Below are 27920 nucleotides of genomic sequence, written 5' to 3' on the forward strand. Positions count from 1 at the left end.
TTGTTTATTTCTAACAATCACAGCTGAAACCTTAAGACCAGTGAGAGTAGCTGCAATGTCTTACCTCCAGTGCTTTTTATACTGCCTACCACAGTAAGTGTTGAGTGATGGATTAAAACATAATAACAGTAATTTACTTTTAAAAGTTCATTTTGGACAAAAATTAAAAAGTAATACACTAAGCTTTCCCATATCCCTAGAATTTGTGCCCCAGGGGAAAAAAAAGAGGCTAGAATTAAAGGAGTCAAATGTGGCTAAATAAACATAGTAATTGATTAGTTTTCCTAGAAATAACTTTATTTTTGAAAAGTAATATGGAATTATATGAAAGGCAGCAAGCATGTAATACTTGAATAAGACATGTTTCTTAAAAAACTTACACATAAGAAATTAAATGTGTATGTTAGAAATTTTAACATTAACAGAATGCATTTAGAAACATTACCAAGAATACAGATTGTAGCCAAACCGTTTTTGGTTCCTACTAGTAATGCTTTTTTACCACTTAAGTATGAAGTGAACTTGCTCAGTCGTGTCCAACTCTTTGCGACCTCGTGGACTGTAGCCGGCCAGGCTCCTCTGCCCATGGGATTCTCCAAGCAAGAATACTGGAGTGGGTTGCCATTTCCTGCTCCAGGAGATCTTCCCAACCCAGGGATCGAACCCTGGTCTCCCGCATGGCAGGCAGATGCTTTATCCTCTGAGCCACCAGGGAATTCCACTTAAGTATAGACAAAGCCTAAATTCAGACTTCTTTTCTTTCAGATACATTGCATGTAATGCATGTTACAAAAACTACAGGGAATTAGGTTTATTTAAATTCTTTTAGTTATAAAATAAGAATTTTCCACAATGCAGTCAATAGTGGGGCAAGGAGAGAATGAAAGTTTCCCTTCTGTTTGTTTATAAGTAACATTAACTTGAAAAATATAACTGTTTTCTGAGACTGTTGTTCAAAATCTAAATTTTTCTGCCTTTTCCTACCAGTTACCCAAAAGCACAGCAGAACAAAGGTAAATTTAAATTGAATACTGTTAAATTCAGTGTTCAAGATAAACTTCCACGTGTGTTTTATATATATGTTGATAGTATAGCATTAACATAATTTCATATGAAAGTATTTAGCTAGAAGCACAGTGGTAGCTTTAAGAAAGCACAAAATATTGCAATGAAAATGTATTTATATTTTTATGGATATATATGTTGCAAACTTAAGGTAAATCAACACAGGATAAAATAAACACAAACAGCTTAAATACAAACCCTATATAGTTTATTTCAGGTGAAACATTAAATAGTTTTCTACTATATTAGAAAATACATTAATTCCTACCAACACTAGAGATTTGTCACTTAAATATATATTACTCCATTTTAGGGAAAAAATGCTTCACATTTTCATAAAATACAGATAGACTGCAATAAAGTGCTTTTTCTTAGAGTATACAGATCCTGAGAAAAACAAAAATATTTAAAAATATTGTTTGTCTTGAAATCATATTCTTTTTCATTCTTGAAACTAAACTTCTTAGGCATTAGCCTCCAGTGACCAAAAGCTCTTTCTTCAAGGAAACTAGCTGGGTAGTTCCTTGTCTAGCACACTTGTGTGAGATGTGTAAAGTCAAGGGACATGTTGAACATACTCTCAGTGGTGTTAGAACAAGCGAACAGACGTGACCTAGAGAACTTCACAAACGGTAATACCTGATGGCAAGACAGCTGAAACCAGAGGCCTTTCTTGTGCTGAAACAGCCTTCTCACTGCCTGAATGCAACGTGCTTTTCCACTGAACACCCAAGTTTGAAGTGAACATTGAATACAGTCAGTGAACGCGCTCTCTCACAGAAACAGTAGATAATACGGGGTCTTTAGACATCAAAAATAGCAGCATCAATATCACACAAGTTATATTTTTGGTTCATGAATGTAAGATAGCCATACCTCAGATCAGAGAAATCTTAATACACATGAGGCCTTAAAATAGTAACAGGGCGGGGTAGCAGGGGAAACACCCAAATACATATGAATTAAAGAAAATAACTGATAGGCAATATTTGGTAAATGATGTGAATAATAATATTTAAAGACTGCTTTCCATTATCTACTTTGTTGAAACACTTAAGTATCTACGTCCATGATTTAAATGTGTATAAAAGACTTGGGAATTCTTTTAGACTCTGTACATCATTCAGCACACAACTGCAAAAATGTCTGACGACTCTGACACTCCCAACAGGATGAAGTTACACAGAAATCTGTACCAAACTCTGAGATTATTGCTTTCAGTGTAGAATAATTTTTCTCTTCTTTACAAGAATGCTCAATGGTTATGATTTCTGGAATTCTAATTCTCAAAACTAGGATAAAAATTTGAAATTAGAATGATTAAATGCAAAGTAGAGATTTACTATTCGTTTAAATTATAGATAAGAATGATAGAAAACCACTGTAAGATAATAGCAAAAAAAGTGAAAAAAAGCTCTTGCCTAAGAGTCTCCTCTTATTATTTGGTCATGGCTGTTATTTCAGGTTGAAACAGCATCTCTAATATCGCCGTCTTTGAGCATTTTGTTTCTGGAAAAAAGACTTCCCAAATTCATATGTACTGATCATAACAGCACAAGCAGGAGCAATTTTAATTAAACGAGGAATCAGTCCTAAAAAGGGAAGAGAAAAATTCAGACCAAATTTTACCGTACATTTTAAAATGTAATTTATTTGGTTTCATTTTGACAGTTATCAAATTAAGTGAGGTAACATATAAAACACTGTCCCATAACTGGTGTCAAAGAACAAGCCCAATTGTTCACTCCTCACTTTGATTCCAAATTACTTCAAAAGCAACTGGTATTTAAAATTTTTAAACTTACAGCAAAGATATTTAGGAGGAAATAGTAAATGAGGAATATTTTCAAAAATTTTCTGCTGAAAGGCAATTAATTTAAAAGGAAAAAGTAAACATTTTAGTCAACAGTTTGGTAAAGGAAATATTTTTACCTGTAAATAATCCAGAAAATCCATTCTTAGCAACAATGTTCTTCATTATAGTCCAGGTTGACATTTGCAAAGGCATAGAAACTAAATGTTAAAGAAACGATGCTATTATAAATTACCACTTAATTTCTAATATAGATAAATACACATAAAAGAGTGTTTATGGGCTTTGGGATATATCCTTTCAGTATAATAAGAACAGATCTGTTTACATAAAGAACTATTTTAAATCTTATTTTTAATAGTTGGATTCATTAAAAAGAATTTTTAAAGGCACTTTTAAGGTACACAGGACCAGATGCAATCAAGGAGGAACATACAGAAAGCCTCTCCTGAACTGATGTTTAAGCTTGGTGGTGTGTGTCCTTTATACTTTTTTCCGTATCTTAAAAATCTTTCATAATGGAAAAATTTTTAAAGATGTACAGGAATTTTCATGGGGTTCCCCAAGTGAAGCCACGATAACCATTTTTCATTGTACTTTTAGTGCATACATTAAAAAAACTTTTTTCCCCAAAGAGAAGCTTTAAGGAAAAATAGCTTATTCTCCCTAGGGAGGCTCCACTTTACTAGAATCTTTCTGAATAGATGTGCTAGTCTTGAAATAAATCCGTCCTGTCTCCTCTGAAGGGAAGTTTTCCTGTAACTAACAGTAACATCTCACTTATTTGCAACTGCTCAAGTGTCTGGAACACAGTAAAGAAACAGATTTATACATCTTTTGAAATCAGCAAAAATAGATGTTACTCAGATTCAAACATAAACCTCATGAATGTGCTGTACATACACAAAGTTCACTGACCTTCGTTGTACACAGTGATTCTAAGCAGCTGGCTTAGCCCCCAGACTACAGACGCTAAAGGTGAAAAAAAATCTGCTAAAAGGTGGGCATCCTACCACTGTGACAGCTGAGGATTTCAGTCTTCCCAGACCAGTGCGTGCTAGGCAGACACTCCTAATGGTCTCACTGGCTTCTGAGAGCTGCGCTATGAAACTACAGTGATCAGTGTGTACAGTGAGGACTACTCTGAGTCATTAGGGTTAAAGTACATTTCAGTACGTGTGCCTAGGGAAAAAGGGAAAATTAGGCAAAGGGATCATTCAGTAACAGCTCTGTAGAATCTGCAACTTAATGAAGAGGGGCTCATTATCTCAAAATGTCTTCTATATAATATCAGATTCCCTATGAAGATAAATGAGGCCTTGTCATTTAAGAAGCTAAACTATCTATATAAATAGTGTAAGTATAACTACAGTAATTAGAGCAACCAAACAGAAAGGATACATTTTTAAACCAAGAACAAAGTATTTATGACTGAAATTTAACTCTCTAAAAACAGTCAGTGACAAAAGCTTTATACTACAAGTTGACAACTTATACTCCTTGTTTAATTGTTTTCAATTTTGGAAACAACTAGTAAAGAAAGGAGGCTAAGTAGCTGGGTATTTCTAATCTTACGGAGCTCAAGTTTCAAACTGGTCTCTATTTTAATAGTAGGGTGAGATGAATGTAAAAGACGACGAACAAGAAGACGTCTCAACTGGAGGGAAGCCATGGCAGAGCCCTGCCTAAAGATCCAACGTCCCAGAGCTCTTTCTACAGGGGAAAAGCAACTCCATACACTGTAAGGAAACACTGTGATTATTAATATTTCAAGCACAGACAACAATAAACACTCCTCTACTGACCATCCAAATGATCAAATCCTAACAATTTTATGTTTCAGAAACAAAGCCCTATTTCCAGTGGGCTTGCTACACTTTCTGTAATAATAACAGAATGAATGGATCTAGTAGAAGCAACTAATAGTATTTTTTTATAAATACGGACCATTGTTAAATTCTTCATTGTGGTTGTTCAGTATTGCTTCTGTTTTATGTTTTGGTGTTTTGGCCAGGAGGCATGTGGGATCTTAGCTCCCCAACCAGGGATCAAACCTGCACCTTCTGCATTAAAGGGGAAGGCCCCAGGACAGTTTTGTTCTAGAAGAAATTACAGGTTATAAAGAAGTAGATGGGATAACAGGCAGGGGGAAAAAAAAACACATCAGAAGGGAAGCTAAAAAATAGAAAAGAAAAAAGAATATATATATGCATACTAATACAGTCTTTAAAATTTCTTAAATTTTTTGTTTAGGTTTAGAAGTTTTTCTGGGTACTCCATTCTAACAATACATTAGTTTGAGTTAAGTAGAGAGGAAGGCAACCAAGGGGCAGGGGGAATCTTGTCTTCCGTACCTTAGATATTCCTAACTATCTAGAAAGAAAATATTTTTCATGGCACTTTAGACACATTTTAAATTAATTAAACTTACTTTTCTGGCTTTCATATATCCAAAGTTGGGTCTGCTTTTGTGTTTTTACCACATCAAATGGCAAAGTTACAACAGCTGCAAACTAACAAAAAATAAAATTAATTTAAATTTAAATTTTTCCCAAAGTATTTTATACTCTAATTAGCATATTACTTAATAAACACAGTAATAAAATCATAACTAAACTGAAACATAAAGTGAAACCAGGGATGTTTAAGAGAAGCTCCTATTGAAGAGAACAGATAAAGTCTTGTGTATTCCTCCCAAAGTTCAGGACTAAGAGAACAGTCCCCCTATATTCCTGAGGTCACACTACACTAGTTGGCAGTCAGAATTCCAACCAGACCTCTGACTGCAAAACCAGTATTCACAATTTCTGATGCTCCTGTGTGTTCCATTATTCCTTTACCACAGATGAAGGCATAATATGTATTTTAAAGCAGAAATTAAAGTACTTAGTAAATAGCATTTACAATTTTCCAAATGTTTTTAAAATTGTTAAAAAAATTAAAGAAAATAGACTTTTGAACTTTTAGTGCTACATATGTTTTCTTTATGGGTTTCAACATCCACAATGAGGTGCCATCTCACGCCGATCAGAATGGCTGCTATCAAAAAGTCTACAAACAAAAATGCTGGAGGATGCGGAGAAAAGGGAACAGTCTTACACTGTTGATGGGAATGCAAACTAGTACAGCCACTATGGAGAACAGTGTGGAGATTCCTTAAAAAACTGGAAATAGAACTGCCATACGACCCAGCAATCCCACTGCTGGGCATACACACCAGGGAAGCCAGAATTGAAAGAGACACATGTGCCCCAGTGTTCATCGCAGCACTGTTTATAATAGCCAGGACATGGAAGCAACCTAGATGTCTACTGGCAGAGGAATGGATAAGAAAGTTGTGGTACATATACACAATGGAATATTACTCAGCTATTAAAAAGAATCCATTTGAATAGTTCTCATGAGGTAGATGAAACTGGGAGCGAAACAAGTCAGAAAAACACCAATACAGTATATTAACGCATATACATGGAATTTAGAAAGATGGTAGTGATGACCCTATATGCGAGACAGGAAAAGAGACACAGATGTAAAGAACAGACTTTTGGACTCTGTGGGAGAAGGCAAGGGTGGGATGATCTGAAAGAATAGCATTGAAACATGTATATTACCATATGTGAAACAGATCACCAGTCCAGGTTCGAGCATGAGACAGGGTGCTCAGGGCTGGTGCACTGGGATGACCCTGAGGAATGGGATGGGGAGGGAGGTAGGAGCGGGGTTCAGGATGGGGAACACATGTACACCCATGGCTGATTCATGTCAATGTATGGCAAAACCACTACAATATTGTAAAGTAATTAGCCTCCAATTAAAATAATTAAAAACTTCAAATTAATCAATTTAACAGTTATTTCCACAATGCCTTAATTAAGCAAGAAAGGTTTTCTGAAAGAACAAATTCCCTTAAGAATGGCTTATATTTGATATAACAGTCATGCAAAGTAAAACCTAGTCTCTATTTTCTGTTTCCCAACTTACATTTGGCCAATATGCTCATAAAATGACCTTTAAAGTCATCTATTTTTATTTCACCCATCAATGTAAAGAGATTTAAGTTCTTGAAATCAGTTTCAAAGATCTCAGGTAAGATAAAATCAATTATTGTTTCTCCACAATCTAACCCATATAGTTGTCCTTTAGTATCTGAGGTGTATTGGCTACAGATGCTGAAACCTGTGGAGTATCTGTCCCTGATATAAAATGGCACAGCACAATTGGGCGCCGTGTCTGTGGTTCCACACCTGTGGATTCAATAGCCAAGAATCGAATTGATTCAATCTGCAGATGCAGAACCCCTGGATAGGGAGGGCCGATGGGCATCAAAGGTAGCAACGATGGGTATGAGCCTGACACTCTACAGAATAACAGGGTTTAGGCTGTTCGGTTTTCTAAGAGAAAGCCTGGACGTTATCCCACTGATGTGCTTTTCCTGTTGCAGACACATTTTTATTTGTTTAACAGTTAAAAGGCAGTAATATTTTCTAAATTATTAAAGATTTAAAAAATATATTTTCTGTGTTAGGTAAGAAATAGTAAAACAACATTCTTTCATTGCTGGAAAGCTGGGACAACACCCTACAGCCATTCAGCTTTTTTTTTTTTTACATAAAGTACTAAGTACAGAATTGGTTCTACGATTGTTATGGATCACTAAACATAAATGGTACTTGTTTTTTATCATTCATGGTGGATTAAGACATAAATAAAATTTGTAAGTTAATCACCTCACAAATAGAAATAATTAATCATAAAGATTTTGCTGGTATTCTAACTTCTTAAATTGCTGCAAAGAATTGCTCTCTTGCCTCAATATATTTAAACCCCACTAGGGTTAATTTGACATATACCAGACCCAAGAATCTTCACGTCTCAATTTTGAACACAATCTCAGTGTCTTCTGTAGCCTAGGTTTTCTGACAGTGACTCCAATATTTTTCTGCCAGTCTCTATGACTACACTGTGCTCCTTCACTCTATTTATCTGGTTCCAATATGTCAGCACATCACTGTGTCATCACAAATTCATTCTCTAAGTATATGGGGATAAGAAAGCTGTGTCCAAGATCATGGTGATAAGAATCTGCATAAAGGCCCACTACATGAGTTTTCATTATGTGGAGGAGTGGCCAAAGGTGAACTCCCTACTACCCAAAAATGGTCACTGGGTACTGCTGCTGCTGCTAAGTCGCTTCAGTCGTGTCCGACTCTGTGCGACCCCATAGACGGCAGCCCACCAGGCTCCCTCGTCCCTGGGATTCTCCAGGCAAGAACACTGGAGTGGGTTGCCATTTCCTTCTCCAATGCATGAAAGTGAAAAGTGAAAGTGAACTTGCTCAGTCATGTCTGACTCTAGCGACCCCATGCACTGCAGCCTTCCAGGCTCCTCCACCCATGGGATTTTCCAGGCAAGAGTTCTGGAGTGGGGTGCCATTGCCTTCTCTGTCACTGGGTACTGCTCCCTTCTAATTGTAAAGTTTTTTTTTAATTCTTTTAAGAGGCACTCAGCTAGAATGTTCCCAAAGAAACAGGAATTAGCAGAAAAGGATGCAATTACTTCTACTCAATCAGATGATACATAAGAGATAACATTTATAAACTATTAACTAACAAGATCTACTGGTATTTAATGACCAAATTGCCAAATACTTTGTGTAATAAAGTACTATCTAAACTCATTATCATAACTAATGATCTAACAAGGTCAAAAGTTTCAGAAAGACACAATGTACTTGTAATAAAGAGAGATATAAAATGCATTTTAAAATATTTAATGGCTAGTACTGATAATTTATCTTCAAAATAGGGTAGTAAATACTTAGCACTTTGAGGATGCACTACTTTAAAGTTGTTCTATCTCAATAGACATGAAATGGTACATAATATTTTGTTCTGTTTTAGTAAGACAGTTATCACTATTTTGGAATATAATAACAAAAGAATAAACTTACAGAACCAGACAGTGCCCCTGAGGTAAAGTTGATCATAAATGTTGGTTCATATAAGCCAGATTTTGCACACAACCACTTCTTTAAGACTTCATAGTTATACCAGTACATTGCTACAAAAACAGAATAGAATGAACACATTTAGAAATGAAATGTGGACTTTATGGAAAATATTTGAAGAATATTATATATTAAAGGAAAGGAGAATTCTAGTATTGATACACCTTGCTTTCTATTTAGACAAATACTGGGTGAAATTTGTAAAAATAGTAACCAAATTCTCAGTAATATTCTAGGAGTCTTATAAACAAAACTATGCATCAGTAAAAAGTAGGACTTTAATCTCAAAACCCAACAAGAACACGAGAAGAAAGGAGAGTCACAGCTCATGAATACTGATGTAAAACTCCAAAAAAAGAAAAACAAGTATTTCATGAGCTATCACACACTATGACTAAATTAGGTTATCTGATAAACACAATGGTGATAAACAGAAATGCTTTAGATGCCCCGTGCCACATTAACAGAATTGTAGAACAATCGAAAAATGATGGAAAAGCATTCAAAGAAATTTCTTAGAAACCTAGGAATAAATGGCAGCTTTTTCAACTGGATAAAGGATATTCATCACGAACTTAAAAATGAAATAGTTATAATTAACACATTATTGTCTACATAGAAAAAAGGCAGACAAATTAGAATTTATAAGTTTTAGAAGAAGCTGAATATAAGCTAACAGATAAAAAATCAACTCACACTGCAACATCCACAAACACCTGGAAAACATTTTTTTAATAGATTTTTTTAAATAGGCACTAAAAGCTGCAGATTCTTGTACATACCCAGTAAGAGACTTTAAAAATGTTCACAGCATTGTTTACTTGTTTATTCATGTATAAACAAGAGTGAAAAAAAAAAACAGTTGCACATATAAAACAAAACTTAAGGAATATTTCCAAGTAAAATAAATTTTATACCTCAAAAATAGGCAAAACTGAATACCATTGTTTAGCAATAATACACATGTGATAAAACTACTTTTTAAAATCAAATAAATGATAAAAATTCAGGTAAGAGGTTACCACTAAGGATGTGACAGTGGAAGTGGACATACGTGGTTTCATGATTTTAAAAACTGCAGTGTTCTAATTCATATACAGAGGTGGTGATGTCACAGGTGTTTATTAGTGCACTTGGTAATTTATATCCTTACTACTTTTTATGTATAAAACATCAAAACAAAAAATGAAAAAGTATTGGTCTAGGAATCCATGGTGTTTCTAAAAAGCATAGCTGAACACAAAAGTTGAAGAAAAATACTAATGGAAAGGGAAAGATACAGGACTGTGAACAGGAGTCCAAGCAAAGGATTAAATCAAAGGGAGAAAGAACGTGGAATGTTAATACAATGGTCCTCAATAATTCTTTCTTCCAGGTTTTAAATGGAAACATCAGTTTCACAAGAGAAGTACTACTGAAGTATGCACATTCTATAAGTTAATTTTGTATTTCTTCATGATTTTCTCCCTCTTCATAATTCAATGATTAGCACAATCTTGAATCTGATTTATAATAGTCCCTACAAGACACTCACTCAAGTGGGAGAGATTTTTAATAACTGAAAAAAGTAGGAGTCAATATAATTCACAGGTGGTCTTAAATGTTATGATATTTTGATTCATAGTACTTTGCATATCTTACTAATTATGACTTCTTTACAATAATTTTAAAGGTAGCTTCATTACCTACATATGAGTACTCACCAATTGATATTTAAAAAGAAAGAAAACAAAGAGAAAAGAAAACCAGGCTTGAAACAGAAACCGTTCATTAAATAAATACTCATCAAGATCTGAGAGAGCCATGCTGAACGAGGTGTGTGTGGTCACCTAAGACAGTAACTTACCTTTAGCCTTAAAGAATCTAGAATTTCCTTCATTTAAAAGTGGTACACACAAAGCTACTTAAAATGTAGCAGATAAATCCTACCTGAGAATGGTACATCTCTAAGAATGGTAGGAGCCCAGCCCCTCCAGAGGGAAATCCAACCATCTTCAGATACTTTCTTGCTGACAAATCGATGCAGTTCCTCGTAAGAAAACTTCTTAGATTGCATCTTGGTTCTGATCAATTCCAGTGGACTTATTACAGTCACTGCACCAACTGTACAAAACAAGCGAATACAACAAAAGCAAAGCCATGCATTATGAAAACATGCGTGCAGAAATGAGTATTTCATGCATTTTTGTATTTTAAATTTTATTCTGAAATGTCTGCAAACTGTATCTAGTATCTAATGATGGCAACATCCTGGCTCAGATTTTTTTTCCCCTGATAAAGGTATTTCACACACCTTACTCTTTCAAGAGCAGTTCCACAGCCACTATACATCAACCAGGACTATTATAAACCTCACTTCCACTACACAGAGAAAAATGTCCTTCTGATTAAACTCTGAATCGCAAAGTGTATACAGAAAATGATAAAAGACTCTGGCTTTAATTAGACTCTGTGTTATTATCCTAAAATCTAGAATCTAAGGTCTACAATCTCAAACCTAAAACCTCTGTCCAAGAATTAACAGGACAGGCTGATCCTGTCCCATTCTGATGGCAGTCACCACACAATATGACCGCTAGAGCATACGTGTTGACATATGAGGACAAATACGATGCAAAATAAACCGTTAGCAATACACTACTCGAAATTCTCTATGAATGTAAACATTTTAAAGCAAGCTTTAAGTAGAAATCAGAATGAAAACATTGTGAATTTATTACTTACGTCTGGCCACGATTCCAGCAACAATTGGTATGCGGCTTTCATTTTCTCCTAATTTAGATCTCAGAAGAGCAGTTAATTGATCATAGCAGGTAAAATAAATAACTGTGGCAGGAACTGCCATCACTCTGTTAGAACAAACGAAAAGATTGGTACAGCACTATCAAAAGGCTGAAACATATTCTTACATTATTATGAAGCACAAGACACAGTGCACAGAGCATGTGTGCTCAGTCATATCAGACTCTCTGAGACCCCATGGACTGCAGCCCGCCACACTCCTCTGTCCATGGGACTTCCCAGGCAAGTACACCAGAGTGGGTTGACACTTCCTTCTCCAGGGGCTCTTCCTGACCCAGGTGTCAAACCCACACCTCTTGTGTCTCCCGCACTGGCAGGTGGGTTCTTTACCAACTGCACCACCTGGGAAGTAAAAATGAAGATCCTTCTATTTTACAGAAGCTGAAAACCACAGCAAATCAGCTGTGAGATCAGTTTTTCTTTAAGAATTAGCAGTGTTTAACTTAGACAACAAAAGATGTAAAGTAGGTTTCTGCTCTCCAGAGATTTGTAATGTAGTAGAGAAGGTAAGTTTAGAGCACCCAGTCAGGTCATAAATAAGAAAAGACAAATAAGTCGTCTTGACTTATTCTGTGTCTGGTCTTCATTCCCAACTACATACATTATGGTAACATGAAAATCACTAAAGTAAAAAATCTTGTAAATATTACTTGTAAAAAAGTACAAGCACAATTATAAAATACTTTTGAACTGTGGACCATGTCATACCTACTTATAACTGAAAATAACGTCACCAGAACTATATATACTCAAAGGAAATTCCAATGACATTCTTTCAAATGAAAATATCAGGAGGGAGTTATTAATTAAATACAAAGTCGAAGGTACTATCATGTCATAAAGATTTAGCGCAACAAGAAACCAGTCTCTGTTTCTGGTCTAACCAAAGGACTATCACAGACCACACGTGGGAACACCTAATACTCAACAGAGAAGTGTGGTGATGAGAACTTAGGAACAGGACTGACTGCTGCTCCTGGATCTATCACCAACCTTATAACCTTAGGCACTGTTTAGAGTAGGTGCCTCAAAACTGACTAATGAGCTCCATAACAAGATAAGTCAGAAAGAAAAGAGGCAGAGAAAGGCAAGGTATCAATTGGAATTTTTACATTCAGCCTTACTAGCTTGTCATATGAATTCACGTAATAGCTAGTTAGTACAGAATTTAATTATCTGGAAAAGAAGTATAAATAGCACAATACCTCTCATTATTTTAGTAAAATAAAAACCGAAACGAACACTAGTTTCTTAATTTCTGAACATGGAAAAATAAAGAATGCTTCTGTCCCAAGTCCAGTATCTTCAGGAGGGCCTATTTGTCTAATTGACCTGGGGTCATCTTAGAGGAATTTAGCCCTCGAAATACTCCCTGTAACAAGGCTTTTCTGTACGTCTGGAGCACTAAATGAGCTTGCCTGCAATGATCTGTGCAAATGATGTGAGTTTTGGCAAACATCTGCTTCTTTTTGGGGGGCTGGAGTTTCAGTAACCACAGCCAGTCATGAACACAGCATGCTGTATCATTAGCCCCAGTGCAAACCCTACACTCAGATTCAATTGCTGGTAAGGAAGAACCCCTGAACTTGCCGTGACAGCCCGGGGCTGGGAGACGCAGAGCGCCCTTCGTGTCACCAGCGGGGTCTCGGGAGGACTCTGCTGGCCAGGTCCTGTTGCGCCTCCCCCCTCACTAAGACCCCGCCATGCCTGACCCTCACTGATTCCGCTTCGTGCTTCTCCGTTGACTGATTTCACTTCATGCCTCTCCCTTCACTGATTCCACTCCATGCCTCTCCCCTCACTGAGTCCCTCCATGCCTCTCCCCTCACAGATTCGCTCCATGCCTCTCCCCTCACAGATTCGCTCCATGCCTCTCCCTTCACTAATTCCATTCCATGCCTCTCCCCTCACTGATTTCGCTCCATTCCTTTCCCCTCACTGATTCCGCTCCATGCCTCTCCCCTCACTGATTTCGCTCCATTTCTTTCCCCTCTCTGATTCCGCTCCATGCCTCTCCCCTCACTGATTTGCTCCATGCCTCTCCCTTCACTGATTCCGCTCCATTCCTTTCCCCTCACTGATTCCACTCCATTCCTCTCCCATCACTGATTCCGCTCCATTCCTCTCCCATCACTGATTCAGCCTCATGCCTTTCCCCTCACTGATTGTGCTCCATGCCTCTCCCCTCATTGATTCTGCTTCGTGGCTTTTCTCCTTACTGATTCCACTTCCTGCCTTTTGCAGTAATAAACCACAGACATTAGTATACATCCTGCGAGTCCTTCTAGCCAATCATTAAATGTGGGGTAGTTGTGAGAGTCACAAAACAATGCTCTTGAAAATGAAATGTTCTGATATTCAAAATGCATGATGTCCCATCATACTGATAAGGCAAAACAAAACCACTACCATCACTAAATAAGAAAAATACTAAATTTCAACTTACAACGTAGGAGGAAGGCCACTCCACAGGGATTTAATGCCCTCATTTCGAATGATTTTCAAAAAAGCATCCTAAAATTGTAATAGAAAAAAAAGTGGTCAAAATAAACAAAAATGTTTATAGTGATAAACGGTATTTGATTCTTTTAAGCATTTATTTCTAAAATAAACGCTTCCCAGATTTATATATGCCCATTATTTAAAAAGGAAAAAAAAAGAATTTTTCTCAACTTCCAGACAGAAATAAAGCATTTCTAAATCACAGTTCCTGCTTACAAAATAAACCTACATTACTCAGCTTGGGATTGTTCTACTCAGGGCTGAGAAGCAATGTTTTTTGAAGATTATTATAAAAAGGAAGTGGAGGGATGGCAGAAAGTTAGAATAACTCTCCTCTCCCATTATGAGATCTGAGAAAACATTATTTAAACCCAATATTTGAAACCTCTGAGGAAGAACAAAAAGCAAGTAGAAGCTAGAGGGAAGCTTACTGTTAAAAGTCAAAGTCCCATGAATGAGGTTTGCACATTTACAGCTTTTTGCCCATGGGAGCTGCAAGGAACAGTACATTTACTTGCTTGAGATAGCAAACACCAGAGTTTAGGCTTGTAAACTAATCAGAAAGTTAGAAGGGAAATCCTAGGAAGAGAGGCTACAGAGGACATGTTGTTGTTGCCCTTTTAGTCGCTCAGTCATGTCTGACTCTGTGACCCCACGGACTGTTAGCCCTCCAGACTCCTCTGTCCATGGAATTCTCCAGGCAAGAACACTGGAGTGGCTTGCCATTTTCTTCTCCAGACAAAGGATGTAAGCCCTTGAATTTAGCAACAAAGTCAGCCACAAGATGTGGCTCACAACTCAATTGTGCAGCCCCAGAAGAAGACAACAAAAACAAACCAGACACCCCGTGGATGGCAGACGGGGTGGGAATTTCAGCTGCAGCCCACCACAGTGGTGCCTGAGTATAGTCTGAATCTAGCCAAAGTTAACTGCCTATTAGAACAGAACTGACTCTTGGGAAGAATATAACAGAACCCAGAGTCTTTACAGAGCATTCTTCATAATGATCACTATCCAGTCAAAATTCATGAGACATAAAAAGAAACAAACGAAAAAGTAGTCATCAGAAACCAGCACTGAGATGATTAAGATGATGCTATCTGCAGACAAGAACTCTAAAACACCTATTATAAACATGTGCAAGGGTTACAAAGATGATGGGTCCATGGTGCATGGACAAATTTGGAATTCAGCAAGGAAATAATTACTGTTAAAACTGCCAAGTGAAAGTTCTGAACCTGAAATGAAAAATTTAAAAAGTGGGCTTAACAGCAGAAAGGAGACAGCAAGGAGTCACTGAAGACAAATCTAAAATTAAATTGGAAGAAGGAAGAGAAAACAAATGAAGAAAAATGGGATGAAAAGGACATTTTTTTTTTTTGGTGTTGGTTCTAGCACGTCTTGTAGGTCTTCATAGAACAGTTCAACTTCAGCTTCTTCAACGTTAGTGGTTGGGGCACAGACTTGGATTACTATGATACTGAATGGTTTGCCCTGGAAACAAACAGAGATCATTCTGTTGTTTTTGAGATTGCATCCAAGTACTGCATTTCGGACTCTTCTGTTGACTATGATGGCTACTCCATTTCTTCTAAGGGATTCCTGCCCACAGTAGTAGATATAATGGTCATCTGAGTTAAATTCACCCATTCCAGTCCATTTTAGTTCGCTGATTTCTAGAATGTCGACGTTCACTCTTGCCATCTCCTGTTTGACCACTTTCAATTTGCCTTGATTCATGGACCTGACATTCCAGGTTTCTATTTAATTGGAGGCTAATTATTTCACCCTATTGTATTGGTTCATCAACATGAATCTGCCACGGGTTGTACACATGTTCCCCATCCTGTAACCCCCCCCACCTCTCTCCCCATACCATCCCTCTTGGTCATCCCACTGCACCAGCTCCAAGCATCCTATATCATGCATCAAACCTGGACTGGCGATTCATTTTACATATGATAATATACATGTTTCAATGCCATTCTCCCAAATCATACCACCGTCGCCCTCTCCCACAGAGTCCAACAGGCTGTTCTATACATCTGTGTCTCTTTTGCTGCATCGCATACAGGGTTATCATTACCATCTTTCTAAATTCCATATATATGCGTTAGTATACTGTACTGGTATTTTTCTTTCCTGCTTACTTCACTCTGTATAATAGGCTCCAGTTTCATCCACCTCATTAGAACGAAGGATGATTAAATGAAGACCAACTTCTCAGCAGACACATGAAAGGCCAAAAGACAATGTAATGACACATTTAAGGTGCTAAAAAACAAAGCAAGCCAGAATTCTGTATGCTGCCAAAAAGATGTCAAAAATGCTTTATAAAGACATTTCTATAGAACAAAAACAGAGATTACACTGCCAAAATATCTTCATTATAGAAATGCTGAAAGAATTCTTTAGGATAAAGGGTCATGGTGGCACTAAGTAACTATCATCTTCAGAAAGGCAGGAAGAACAAAAGAGGTGGTAAATATGTGGTTACAGGTAAAATATGTACTTCTTTTTAACTATTTCAAAGACATCAGTTCAGTTCAGTTCAGTCGCTCAGTCATGTCTGACTCTTTGTGACCCCATGAATCGCAGCACGCCAGGCCTCCCTGTCCATCACCAATTCCCGGAATTTACTCAAACTCATGTTCATAGAGTCAGTGATGCCATCCAGCCATCTCATCCTCTGTCATCCCCTTCTCCTCCTGCCCCCAATCCCTCCCAGCATCAGGGTCTTTTCCAATGAGTCAACTCTTCGCACGAGGTGGCCAAAGTACTGGAGTTTCAGCTTCAGCATCAGTCCTTCCAATGAACACCCAGGACTGATCTCCTTTAGGATGGACTGGTTGGACCTCCTTGCAGTCCAAGGGACTCTCAAGAGTCTTCTCCAACACTACAGTTCAAAAGCATCAATTCTTCAGTGCTCAGCTTTCTTCATAGTCCAACTCTCACATCCATACATGACCACTGAGAAAACCATAGCCTTGACTAGGCAGACCTTTGTTGGCAAAGTACTGTCTCTGCTTTTGAATATGCTATCTAGGTTGGTCATAACTTTCCTTCCAAGAAGTAAGCGTCTTTTAATTTCATGGCTGCAATCACCACCTGCAGTGATTTTGGAGCCCAGAAAAATAAAGTCTGACACTGTTTCCACTGTTTCCCCATCTATTTGCCATGAAGTGATGGGACCAGATGCCATGATCTTAGTTTTCTGAATGTTAAGCTTTAAGCCAACTTTTTCACTCTCCTCTTTCACTTTCATCAAGAGGCTTAAGCCTCTTCACTTTCTGCCATAAGACTATTTAAATTGAATTTAAACTGTGAACTATTTAAACTGTGAACTGTGGCATCTGTAAAGTACTAGGATGTGCCATCCGTGAGGCAGCAGCACAAACAAAGAGGAGGGGGTAAGGGTGCCAGGACATGGGGGCCCAAGATCCACTCTACTTGCGAGTTAGCAAGTCGGCCTGCATGGCATCAAGAGAGCCCAGGTAAAGACGAAACTCTCTGGGGTGAGACATAAAGCTCATCATCACAGCAACAGCAGCAGCCAGAGTACTGGCATTCTGATCCCTGTATCCTGAGCCCCAGTTTCCACAGGCGTGTGAAGAAGGCTGGATGACACCTGAACACACGGTGGATGCACTACAGGGGAGGAAGCCGACCTCAGGGGACCAAACCATTTACAACGGGGAATAAGGATGCCTCTATCGTCCAAGGTCATTCACTCTCCAAACAGCCTTGAAAAGATGACCAGGAACAAAGGACAGACAATGCCACGCACATGAGATATGCCCCACATGAAACACTTTTGAAGAACCGTTTGCCTAGAAACAGGAATTGAGGAATCAATATAATGTTATTAAAATTCAAACCAATAACAGGAAAGGAGGAAAAAAGGGAACAATTAGAAAAATATACAAAAACAGATTAATACTCCAACCATATGAAAAATTATATTAAAGGACTAAACTTTCCGATTAAAACTCACTACATCAACAGCCATCTGCATACTATCTGTGGAGTCTCTAGGGCTTCCCAGGTGGCGCTAGCGGTTAAGAATCCACCTGCCAATGCAGGTTCGATCCCTGGGTCCGGAAGATCCCCTGAGTAGGAAATGGCAACCGGCTCCAATATTCTTGCCTAGAGAATCCCATGGACAGAAGAGCCTGGCAGTTCATGGGGTCACAGAGGGTAACAGAACAAGACAGAACTATATCACCATCTTGGAGTAAAAGAATGGAAAAAGACAGGCTACATAAACACTACATGAGAAAGCTAAAAGCTGCAAGCTGAAAGGTGGCTATACTACATTCAGATAAAAGACTGCAAGATAATACAGATGTATCAGAAAAACATATCAAGTGAATGTGTATGTTCCTAATAACTAAGGTTCAAAACCCTATGAGGCAAACCAGAGAGAATTAAAAAGGAAGACAGACATATCCTCAATCCTATCTAAAGATTATTATATCCTCTATCAGAGAATAATAGAATAATTTTTAAAAATCTGTAAGACTTCAGCAGATCTAAATAAAACATTAGCCACCCTGACCTAATGGCTTATAGAACGCTATACCCAACAACTGCAGAATACAATATACACTTTAAAGAGCACAAAATAGTCACCAAGACAGATCATACATAGGGCCATTACACAAGACTCAATACATTAAAAAAAATCTGAAAACTTAAGAGTATATTCCTTTGATCAGATCAGAATTAAATTAGAAATCAGGAACAATGACGTATCTAGGAAAATATCGAATTATTGGAAAATTAATAATCCATGGCAAAAGAAATTACAAAGAAAATCACAAAATATTTCAACTGATAATGAAAATACAACATCAAAATCTTTGGAACATATCTAATTTAGTACTTTGAAGGAAATTTAAATGTGGAGTTGAGGAAAGAAAGGCTTAAAATCAATAATTCATGTTTCCACCTAAGAAAGTAAAATGCAATGACCAAAATAAATCCAAAGAATAATTCTGATTTCTGGTTCTGCATGTAAAGAGCTTGAAAGCATCACTTCCATCCTCACAACAAGAAAAAACCTGAACAAACTGAAAAATCAATTCCTCTTAGGATAATCAGAGAATTGAGGTCACTGGTCAAACTGCTACCTTGAACACTGGTAAGTGAGAGTGAAGTCGCTCAGTCGTGTCTGATTCTTTGCGACCCCATGGACTGTAGCCTACCAGGCTCCTCCATCCATGGGATTTTCCAGGCAAGAGTACTGGAGTGGGTTGCTATTTCCTTCTCCTGAGGATATTCCCAACCCAGGGATCGAACCCGGGTCTCCCGCGTTGTAGGCAGATGCTTTACCGTCTGAGCCTGGAGAGACCATCCAAATACAGAGACTCACAGCACAGTAGAGCAGAAGCCCGCAGTTAGAACCAGCACCAACAGGAATGCTATGAGCTATAACTGACCAACGGCTGGAAGCTCAGTGTAGACTAACCGGAGAATCAAAACCTCTGAGGCGCTACTCTGAGAGGGCCTTCACGCTTTTATGACTTTTAGCCCCTGAGCCCTACCAGATCCTCACTGGTAAAATCAAAGAGAAACCCCCTCCTGTTTCCGGCAGGGTAAGGGGAAAAGAAACCACTTTTCAAATATGCCCCAAATCTCTATTCTCCTTTTTTTTAAAGGAGAAACACTCAAGGGAAACTATCTTACTATCTGAGGAATCTCCAGGAAAAGACAACAGGTAAGACAACAACTGGGAGAGTGGAGGAAATTTCAGTCTCTACAACACAGCTATCCAGAAGTAAACAAAGCCCAGCGTCTCGCTGGATAACACTTCACATTCAAGGTCTGTCTTTTAACCCAATACATCATGCCCAGCTTTCAACAAAAAGAATTACAAAGCATACCAACAGGCAAAAAATGTAGTCTGAAGAAACAAACCAAACATCAAAATCAGACTCAGATATGGCAGAGATTTTAAAATTACCAGCCTGGGGATTTTCAGTAACAATGATGAGTATGTCAAGGGCGCTTAGTAGTATCAGAGGACTAGTAGTGGAGACAGTGATAAGGCCGCCTCACCAGAGGCAACGGAAATCACCAGGGGAGTCAGAAATTCCACTCCCACTGCCTTAGTCTGTTAACGCTGCTATAATGAAACACGACAGAGTGGGTAGCTTATGAACAACACTAATTTATTTCTCAGTTCTCAAGGCCGGAAGTCCAAGATCCAGGTCAAATGAGGGCCCTGTTCTGGATTTCACACTTCTCATTGTATCGTCACAAGGCAGAAGGGCAAGGAAGCTCTGCGGTCTCTCTTCTAAGGGCAATAATCTCATTCATGAGGTCTCTGCCCTCATGACCTAATCAACTCCCAAAGGCTCCAGGTCCTAAAACGATTGCATCAGGCATTAGGATTTCTACAGTGAATTCTGGAGGGAACACAAACACTCAGACCACAGTGTCCCAAAGTGAAAGCCCCGACCCCCACTCCATGTGTCTGGAGGCTGAGTGAGGAACACGGACTTCCAGCTCTGCCAGCCCATTAATAAGGTGGCGCCCTCTTCCTGAGCTGACAGTGTCAAAAGGGCCAACTGGGATATTTAAATGAGATTCAGAGACTCATAATACCCAAAATTTCCTGGTTCCAATATTTTAAAAAATCACTTGTCATTTTAAGAAGCAGGAAGAAGAAATTCCCTGGTGGTCCAGTGGTTAGAAACTGGCGCTCTCACTGCCAGGGTGCCAGGTTCGATCCCCGGTTGGGGAACTAAGATGCTGCAAACCACATGGTGCAGCCAATAAATAAATAAACAGGAAGAAAGATGCCAACCTGAATGAAAGGAGACAATAAACAGACACTGGCAGTGAGACTGACAGGATTATCTGACAAAGGTTCTAGAGCAATCAATATATAAACCACTGACCATCACTTACAAAGATGTCTGAAACAAATGAAACATTAGAACAGCTCAGCAAAGGAATATATACACAAAAACCTATATATCAAAATGGAATTTTACAACTGACACCACGGAAATACAAAGGATCCTAACAGATTAATAACTACATGCCAGTAAAATGGATGACCAGGAAAAAAATGGAAAAATTCCTAAACCAGAAAGAAACAGAAAATATGAATAAATGAATTACCAGAAATGAAATTAAATCAGTAATTTAACAACTTCCAACAGACAAAAGTCCATGACCAGATGGCTTCACAGGTGAATTCTAACAAATACTCAGAGAAGAGTTAATGCTTATCCTTCTGAAACTGTTCCAAAAAACTGTACAGGAAGAAAAACTTCCAAACTCATTCTATGAGGCCAGCATCACCCTGATACCAAAAGCAAGCAAAGATGTCACACACAAAAAGAAAATGGCAGGCCAGTATCACTGATGACACATATGCAAAAATCCTCACAAAATCTTAGCAAACCAAATTTAATAAGATAAACACTGATCAAAAGGGGTCACACACCAGGATCAAGTGAGATTTATGAAAGAACAGTTCAGTATCAATAAATCAATCAATGACACACCATATTAACAGACTGAAGAATAAAACCATATGAGGAGGACTTCCCTGGTGGCTCAGTGGTAAAGAATCTGCCTGCCAATGCAGGAAACACGAGCTTGATCCCTGATCAGGAAGACCCCACATGCCAAGGAGGAAATAAGCCTGTGCTCTAGAGCCCAAGAGCCACCACTACTGAGCCCGTGAGCTCCAACTACTGAAGCCTGTGCCACCTAAAGCCTGTGTTCCACAAGAGAAGCCCCGTAAAGAGAAGCCCGTGCACCACCAACTACAGAGTAGCCACCACTCCCAGCAACTAGACGGAAAAAAAGCCTGCATAGCAACGAAGCCCCAGCACCGCCAAGAAGAAAATAAAGTTTATAAATAAATATATAAAAATAAAATAATTCAGCTAAAAATAAATCCACATGATCATCTCAATAGGTGCAGAAAAAGCTTTTGACACAATTCAACACTGTTTCATGATAAAAACCCTCAACAAAGTGGGTATATGGTTACAGAGGGAATATACCTCAACACACTAAAAGCCATACACAACAAGCCCACAGCTAACATCATAGTCAACAGTGAAAAGCTGAAAGCATCTCCTCTAAGATCAGGAACAAGACAAGGATACACTTACTCTCATTACTCAACATGATTTATTCAACATAGTTTTCAAAGTCCTAGCCACAGAAGAGAAGAAAAAAATACAAGGATTCCAAACTGGAAAGGAGGAAGTAAAATTGTCACCATTTACAGATGACATGATATTAAACGCAGTAAATCCTGAACATGCCAGCAGAAAACTACTAGAGCTCCTCATGAGGTCAATAAAGTTGCAAGATGCTAAATTAATATACAGAAATCTACTGCATTTCTAAACACTAACAACTATCAACAAGGGAAAGGGGTGGCAAAGAGTTGGACACTACTGAGAGACTGAACTGAGCAACTGAATCAAAACAATATGGTACTGGCAGGAAACAGACACAGATCAACAGAAGAGACAGCTCAATGAACCCACAATTATATAAGCAATTAATCTATGATAAAAGGGGCAAGAATACACAGTGTGGGAAAGACTGCCCCTTTAATAAACAGTGTTGGGAAAACTGCACAGCTACACGTAGAAGGATCAAACTGGACTACTCTCTCACATCAGGTACAAAAATAAATTCAAAATAGATTAAAGGCTTATATCTAAGACGTGAAACCAAAAAACTTACAGAAGAAAGCATAGGCAGTAAACCAGAGCTCCACAACAAAAGAAGTCACAGCAATGAGAAGCCTGAGCACCACAACTACAGTAGCCCCCGTACAAGCTCGCTGCAACCAGAGAAAGCCCTCGTGCAGCAACAAAGACCCAGCACCCACAAAAATAAATGTTAAATTTCAAAAACATTTTATATGGAAAGACAAAGGAACTTTAGAAATAGCTAAAACAACTTTCAAAAAGAAAAATAAGAATAAAGTAGAAGGAATCAGTTTACCTGATTTCAGGACTTACTCTACAGCTACACTAATTAAGACTGTGTGGTACTGATGTAGGTAATAGATAAATGTTACAGGATAAACAACCTAGAAATAGATCCACACAATATGCCCAAGTGATTTCTGACAAAGTGCAAAAGCATCTTAATGGAGGAATGATACCTTTTCAACAAATGCAAGTGGACAACCATTGGGTAAAATAAACAAAAAAGAACAAACTTCAACCTCAAATCTATATATTATATAAGAATGACTCAAAATGGATCATGGACTTTAAAAATAGGAGAAAATCTTCAGATCTAAGAGTAAATAAAGAATTCTTAGATTTGACACCAGAAGCATGATCTATAAAGTAAAAACTAATTGGACTTCATCAAAATTAAAAATTTTTACACCATGAAAGACCTTGCTTAAGAGGATAAAGGGGGAAGGTAAAGAGTGGGGAAAAAAATTTAGTAATTTAGTAACTACATATTCAACAAAGGACCAGTATCTAGATAATACAAGGAGTACTCAAAACTTAACAGTAAAAATATAAACAGTTCAATTAGAAGATGGGCAAATGACATGAAAAGTCATTTCACTGCAAAGGATAAACCGATGGCTAATAAACATATGAACAGATTTTCAACATCAGTAGCCACTACAGAAAATGTAAATTAAAACCACAATAAGGTATTATTACACACTTATCAGAACTGCTAAAATGAAAATAGTAACACCACCAAATACTAGTGAGGATGTGGAGAAGTTAGGACAGTCATACACGGCCACAGGAATGTAAAATGATACTATCAGTCTACTAAACAGGCTGGCAGTTTCTTAAACCATAAGCAGGCAACTACCATATGACCCAGAAACTCATGGATATTTACTCCAGAGAAATGAAAACTTACAATGATATTATGATTAAGAAAATATATACATTTTGGTCTTAATCCATGGTTCCTGGCACACAGCTCCAAAATTCCTATAATTTCCTAATTGACATAGAACAAAGGTATAAAAACAGTATGAACTTAACAGAAGCAGAAGATATGAAGAAGAGGTGGCAAGAATTCACAGAAGAACTATACAAAAAACATCTTAATGACCTGGATAACCATAATGGTGTGGTCACTCACCTAGAGCCAGACACACTGGAGTGTGAAGCCAAGTGGGCTTTAGGAGGCATTACTATAAACAAAGCTAGTGGAGGTGAAGGATTTCCAGCTGACCTACTTCAAATCCTAAAAGATGATTCTGTTCAAGTGCTGCATTCAATATGCCAGCAAATTCAGAAAACTCAGCAGTAGCCATAGGACTGCAAAAGGTCAGTTTTCATTCCAATCCCATTAAAGAACAATGCCAAAGAATGTTCCAACTACCACACAACTGAGCTCATTTTAAATGTTAGCAAGGTAATGCTCAAAATTCTTCAAGCTAGGCTTCAAAAGTATGTGAACCAAGAACTTCCAGATGTACAAGTTGGATTAAAAAAGGCAGAGGAAGCAGAAATTAAACTGCCAACATCCTTTGGATCATAGAAAAAGCAAGGGAATTTCTGAAAAAAACATCTACTTCTGCTTTATTACTATGCCAAAGCCTTTGACTGTGTGGATCACAACAAACTGTGGAAAATTCTTAAAGAGATGGGAACACCAGACCACCTGACCTGCTTCCTGAGAAATCTGGAGGTCAAGAAGCAACAGTTAGAACTGGACATGGAACAACAGACTGGTTCCAAATCGGGAAAGAAGTACGTCCACACTATGTATTTTCACCCTGCATATTTAACTTATATGCAGAGTACATCATGAGAAGTGTCAGCCTGGATGAAGCACAAGCTGGAATCAAAATTGCCAGGAGAAATATCAATAACCTCAGATATACAGATGACACCACCCTTATGGCAGAAAACAAAGAACTAAAGAGCCTCTTGATGAAAGTGAAAGAGGAGAGTGAAAAGTTGGCTTAAAACTCAACATTCAGAAAACTAAGATCACTTCATGGCAAATAGATGGGAAACCGTGGAAAAAGTGACAGACTTTATTTTTTGGGCTCCAAAATCACTGCAGATGGTGACTGCAGCCATGAAATTAAAAGATGCTTGCTCCTTGGAAGAAAAGCTATGACCAACCTAGACAGCGTATTAAAAAGCAGAAACATCACTTTGCTGACAAAGGTCAGTATAGTCAAAGCTATGGTTTTTCCATAGTCATCTACAGATGTCGGAGTTCGACCATAAAGAAGTCTAAGTGCCGAAGAATTGATGCTTTTGAGCTATGGTGTTGGAGAAGACTCTTGAGAGTCCTTTGGACAGCAAGGAGATCAAACCAGTCAATCCTAAAGGAAGTCACCTCAATATTCATTGAAAGGACTGATGTTGAAGCTCTAATAGTTTGGCCACCTGATGCAAGGAGCCAACTCACTGGAAAAGACCATGATGCTGGAAAAGATTGAGGGCAAGAGAATGTGGCAATAGAGGATCAGACGGTTGGATGGCATCGACTCAAAGGACATGAGTTTGAGCAAACTCAGGGAGATGGTGAAGGACAGGGGAGCCTGGTGTTCTACAGCACATGGTGTTGCAAAGTCAGACATGACTGAGTGAGTGAACAATGACGAGTGATGCCTCCATTCAAATCTCTGAAGAAAGGCATCTGGATGCTTCCAGGCTGGTGAGCATAGGGAGGTGCTGGGAGAATGACAGGCCTGGAGAGGACATAGAAGCTCTATGCCTCCCCTAAGTCCTGCCCTGTGCACCTCTCCTATCTAGCTGTTCCTGAGTTGTGTCCCTTCATAATAAACGAGTAATCTCTTAAGTAAAATTCCTTCCTGAGTTCTGCAAGCTATTCTAGCAAATTACTGAACCCAAGGAAAGGATCGTGGGAACTTCCGTCTTTTGACTTGCAGCCAGTCAGTCAGAAGCATGGGTGACAACCTGGCCTTGAGGGTGGCATCTGAAATGGGAACATCCCCATGGGAGCTAACAACTAACTCCAGGTAGATGGTGTCAGAATGGAGTTAAACTGCAGAACACTACCGGTCTGAACTAGAGGACTGCTTGGTAGGGGGGAAAATACCACTAATTTGTTCAGAAGAATTCTGAGTGTTCAGAGAGAAAAACAGTGAGTAGTTTTTTCTTATATGTTGACACCAAAACCTGTGAATGAACATATCCAGCAGTTTTATTCAGAGCCAAAAATTGGAAACCACTTGAAACAAACTATGGCATATCCATACCATGTAATACTAGTGAGTAATAAAAAGGAGCAAACTATTGATACAGTAAACAACTTGAATGAATCTTCAGACAATTAAAATAAGTCAGAAGTACCAATCCCAAAATGTCCTGTTACAATTCCATTTATAGAACATTCTTAAGATGACAAAATTATGTAAACGGGGAACAGGCTAGTGGTTGGTAGGAGTTAAGAAGTAGGTGTGACTACAGAATGGAAACAGGAAGGATCCCTGGGTGGTAGAATTGTTCTGTATCTTCACTGTATCAATGTCAACATCCTGATGGTCATATTGTACTCATCCTGTTGCATGTAACCAACTGGGAGAAACTGGCAAAGGGTACACAGGGTCTGTCTCTGAATATTTTTCTTAAAATTATGATCTACAAGCATTTCAAAATTTTAAAAACCTACTCCTTTTCCCCCATATATAAGAAAGCATAAACAGATGAACATAAAGTTAACAAAGAATTAAAAGTAAAAAAAGTCTTTCTCCTCTTCTGCTTCAATGTCTACCTTTTAACTGTGTGCTAACTACATGATGGACTCTTTACTGTCTTGCAACTGTTGAGTCTTTCATATAGAAGAATAAACATAAGAATAAAAAACATGCTGTGATTATAAATAATGTAACCTCTTTACCAATGTTCCCTGGAAATGTCCTGGCTTCTTATACCATGCTTTGTTGCCTTCCTCTTCACAGACACACAGATGATCCATAAGTCCATTACTATATAGAAAACATTTTCCTAACAAAGAAGATTACAATGGTCAACACTTATTTCACACAAGTGTATTATTTTTACAGATGATCAAAATAAAAATACAAGGAGCAGGATGAACAAGACACAATTTTGTCTTCACCTTTTAGGATGAAACAATCTGATTTGTTTAATGACAGCACTGGGCTCTAAACTCACAGTGGTGAAAAGCAATTGAATAAATTACTGGATTCTGTTTGCAGGACTATAGTCAAAAAATGTACACAGAAAAAAATTCTCTTCAGTTATCTGAGGGAATGGAGAGAAAAGATAAGAGGAAAACCTCTTTTGAAAAGACAGTATGGGTGTGCATCTTCTCTATCTGATCAGAAGAAAAGTCTGTGGTGTGTAAGGGAAATTCCGACCAAAATATATTATGAAACAATGCATATCTGAATCTTAAAAGAGCTCATTACAAGGAAAAAATTATATTAACTATATGAGGTGATGGATCCTGGCTAAACTTATTGTGGTAATCATTTTTCAATATATACATACATGAAATCATTATACTGTATTCCTAAAACTAACACTATGTTCTGTATCAATTACATCTCAACTGAAAAAGTCGATTATGAAAAAATGTTTTTCATAATCTCAACCCATGCAAATAAAGCTATGCTTTGTCCCTTTCTCTGTATTTTTACTTCTTAATCTAGACACTGGCCAGCTCCTTCCCAATTGACTACAACTTTTTCTAATAATGATTCCTTCCCATTATTGGATTCATTCTTGCTCCCATAACTGTCTTCTCCAT

General features: G+C 38.0%; 1 protein-coding gene across 9 annotated transcripts in view; it reads right to left on the reverse strand.

The window, feature by feature from the left end:
- Positions 1-275: 275 nt before the first annotated feature.
- Positions 276-27920, reverse strand: part of SLC25A40 (solute carrier family 25 member 40) — an 80427-nt gene continuing 52782 nt past the window's right edge. For 5 of the 9 annotated variants that reach the window (XM_086397326.1, XM_086397329.1, XM_086397328.1 and 2 more), the window contains 8 exons: positions 27045-27151; positions 14134-14201; positions 11610-11734; positions 10815-10988; positions 8829-8938; positions 5310-5391; positions 2998-3078; positions 1252-2657 (listed from right to left, as the gene is read on the reverse strand). In XM_086397326.1, the coding sequence (XP_086253452.1) occupies positions 2545-2657; positions 2998-3078; positions 5310-5391; positions 8829-8938; positions 10815-10988; positions 11610-11734; positions 14134-14201; positions 27045-27151 (860 nt within the window). In that variant the 3' untranslated portion in view covers positions 1252-2544. Of the gene's footprint in view, positions 2658-2997; positions 3079-5309; positions 5392-8828; positions 8939-10814; positions 10989-11609; positions 11735-14133; positions 14202-27044; positions 27152-27920 lie in introns of all 9 variants that reach the window. The other 4 variants (XM_086397334.1, XM_086397332.1, XM_086397333.1 and 1 more) reach the window with 2 other exon arrangements.

This window comes from Bos grunniens, chromosome 4 (assembly GCF_055505025.1).
Source record: "Bos grunniens cultivar Pamir isolate PY7600 chromosome 4, Bosgru_T2T1.0, whole genome shotgun sequence".
Lineage (NCBI taxonomy): Eukaryota > Metazoa > Chordata > Mammalia > Artiodactyla > Bovidae > Bos > Bos grunniens.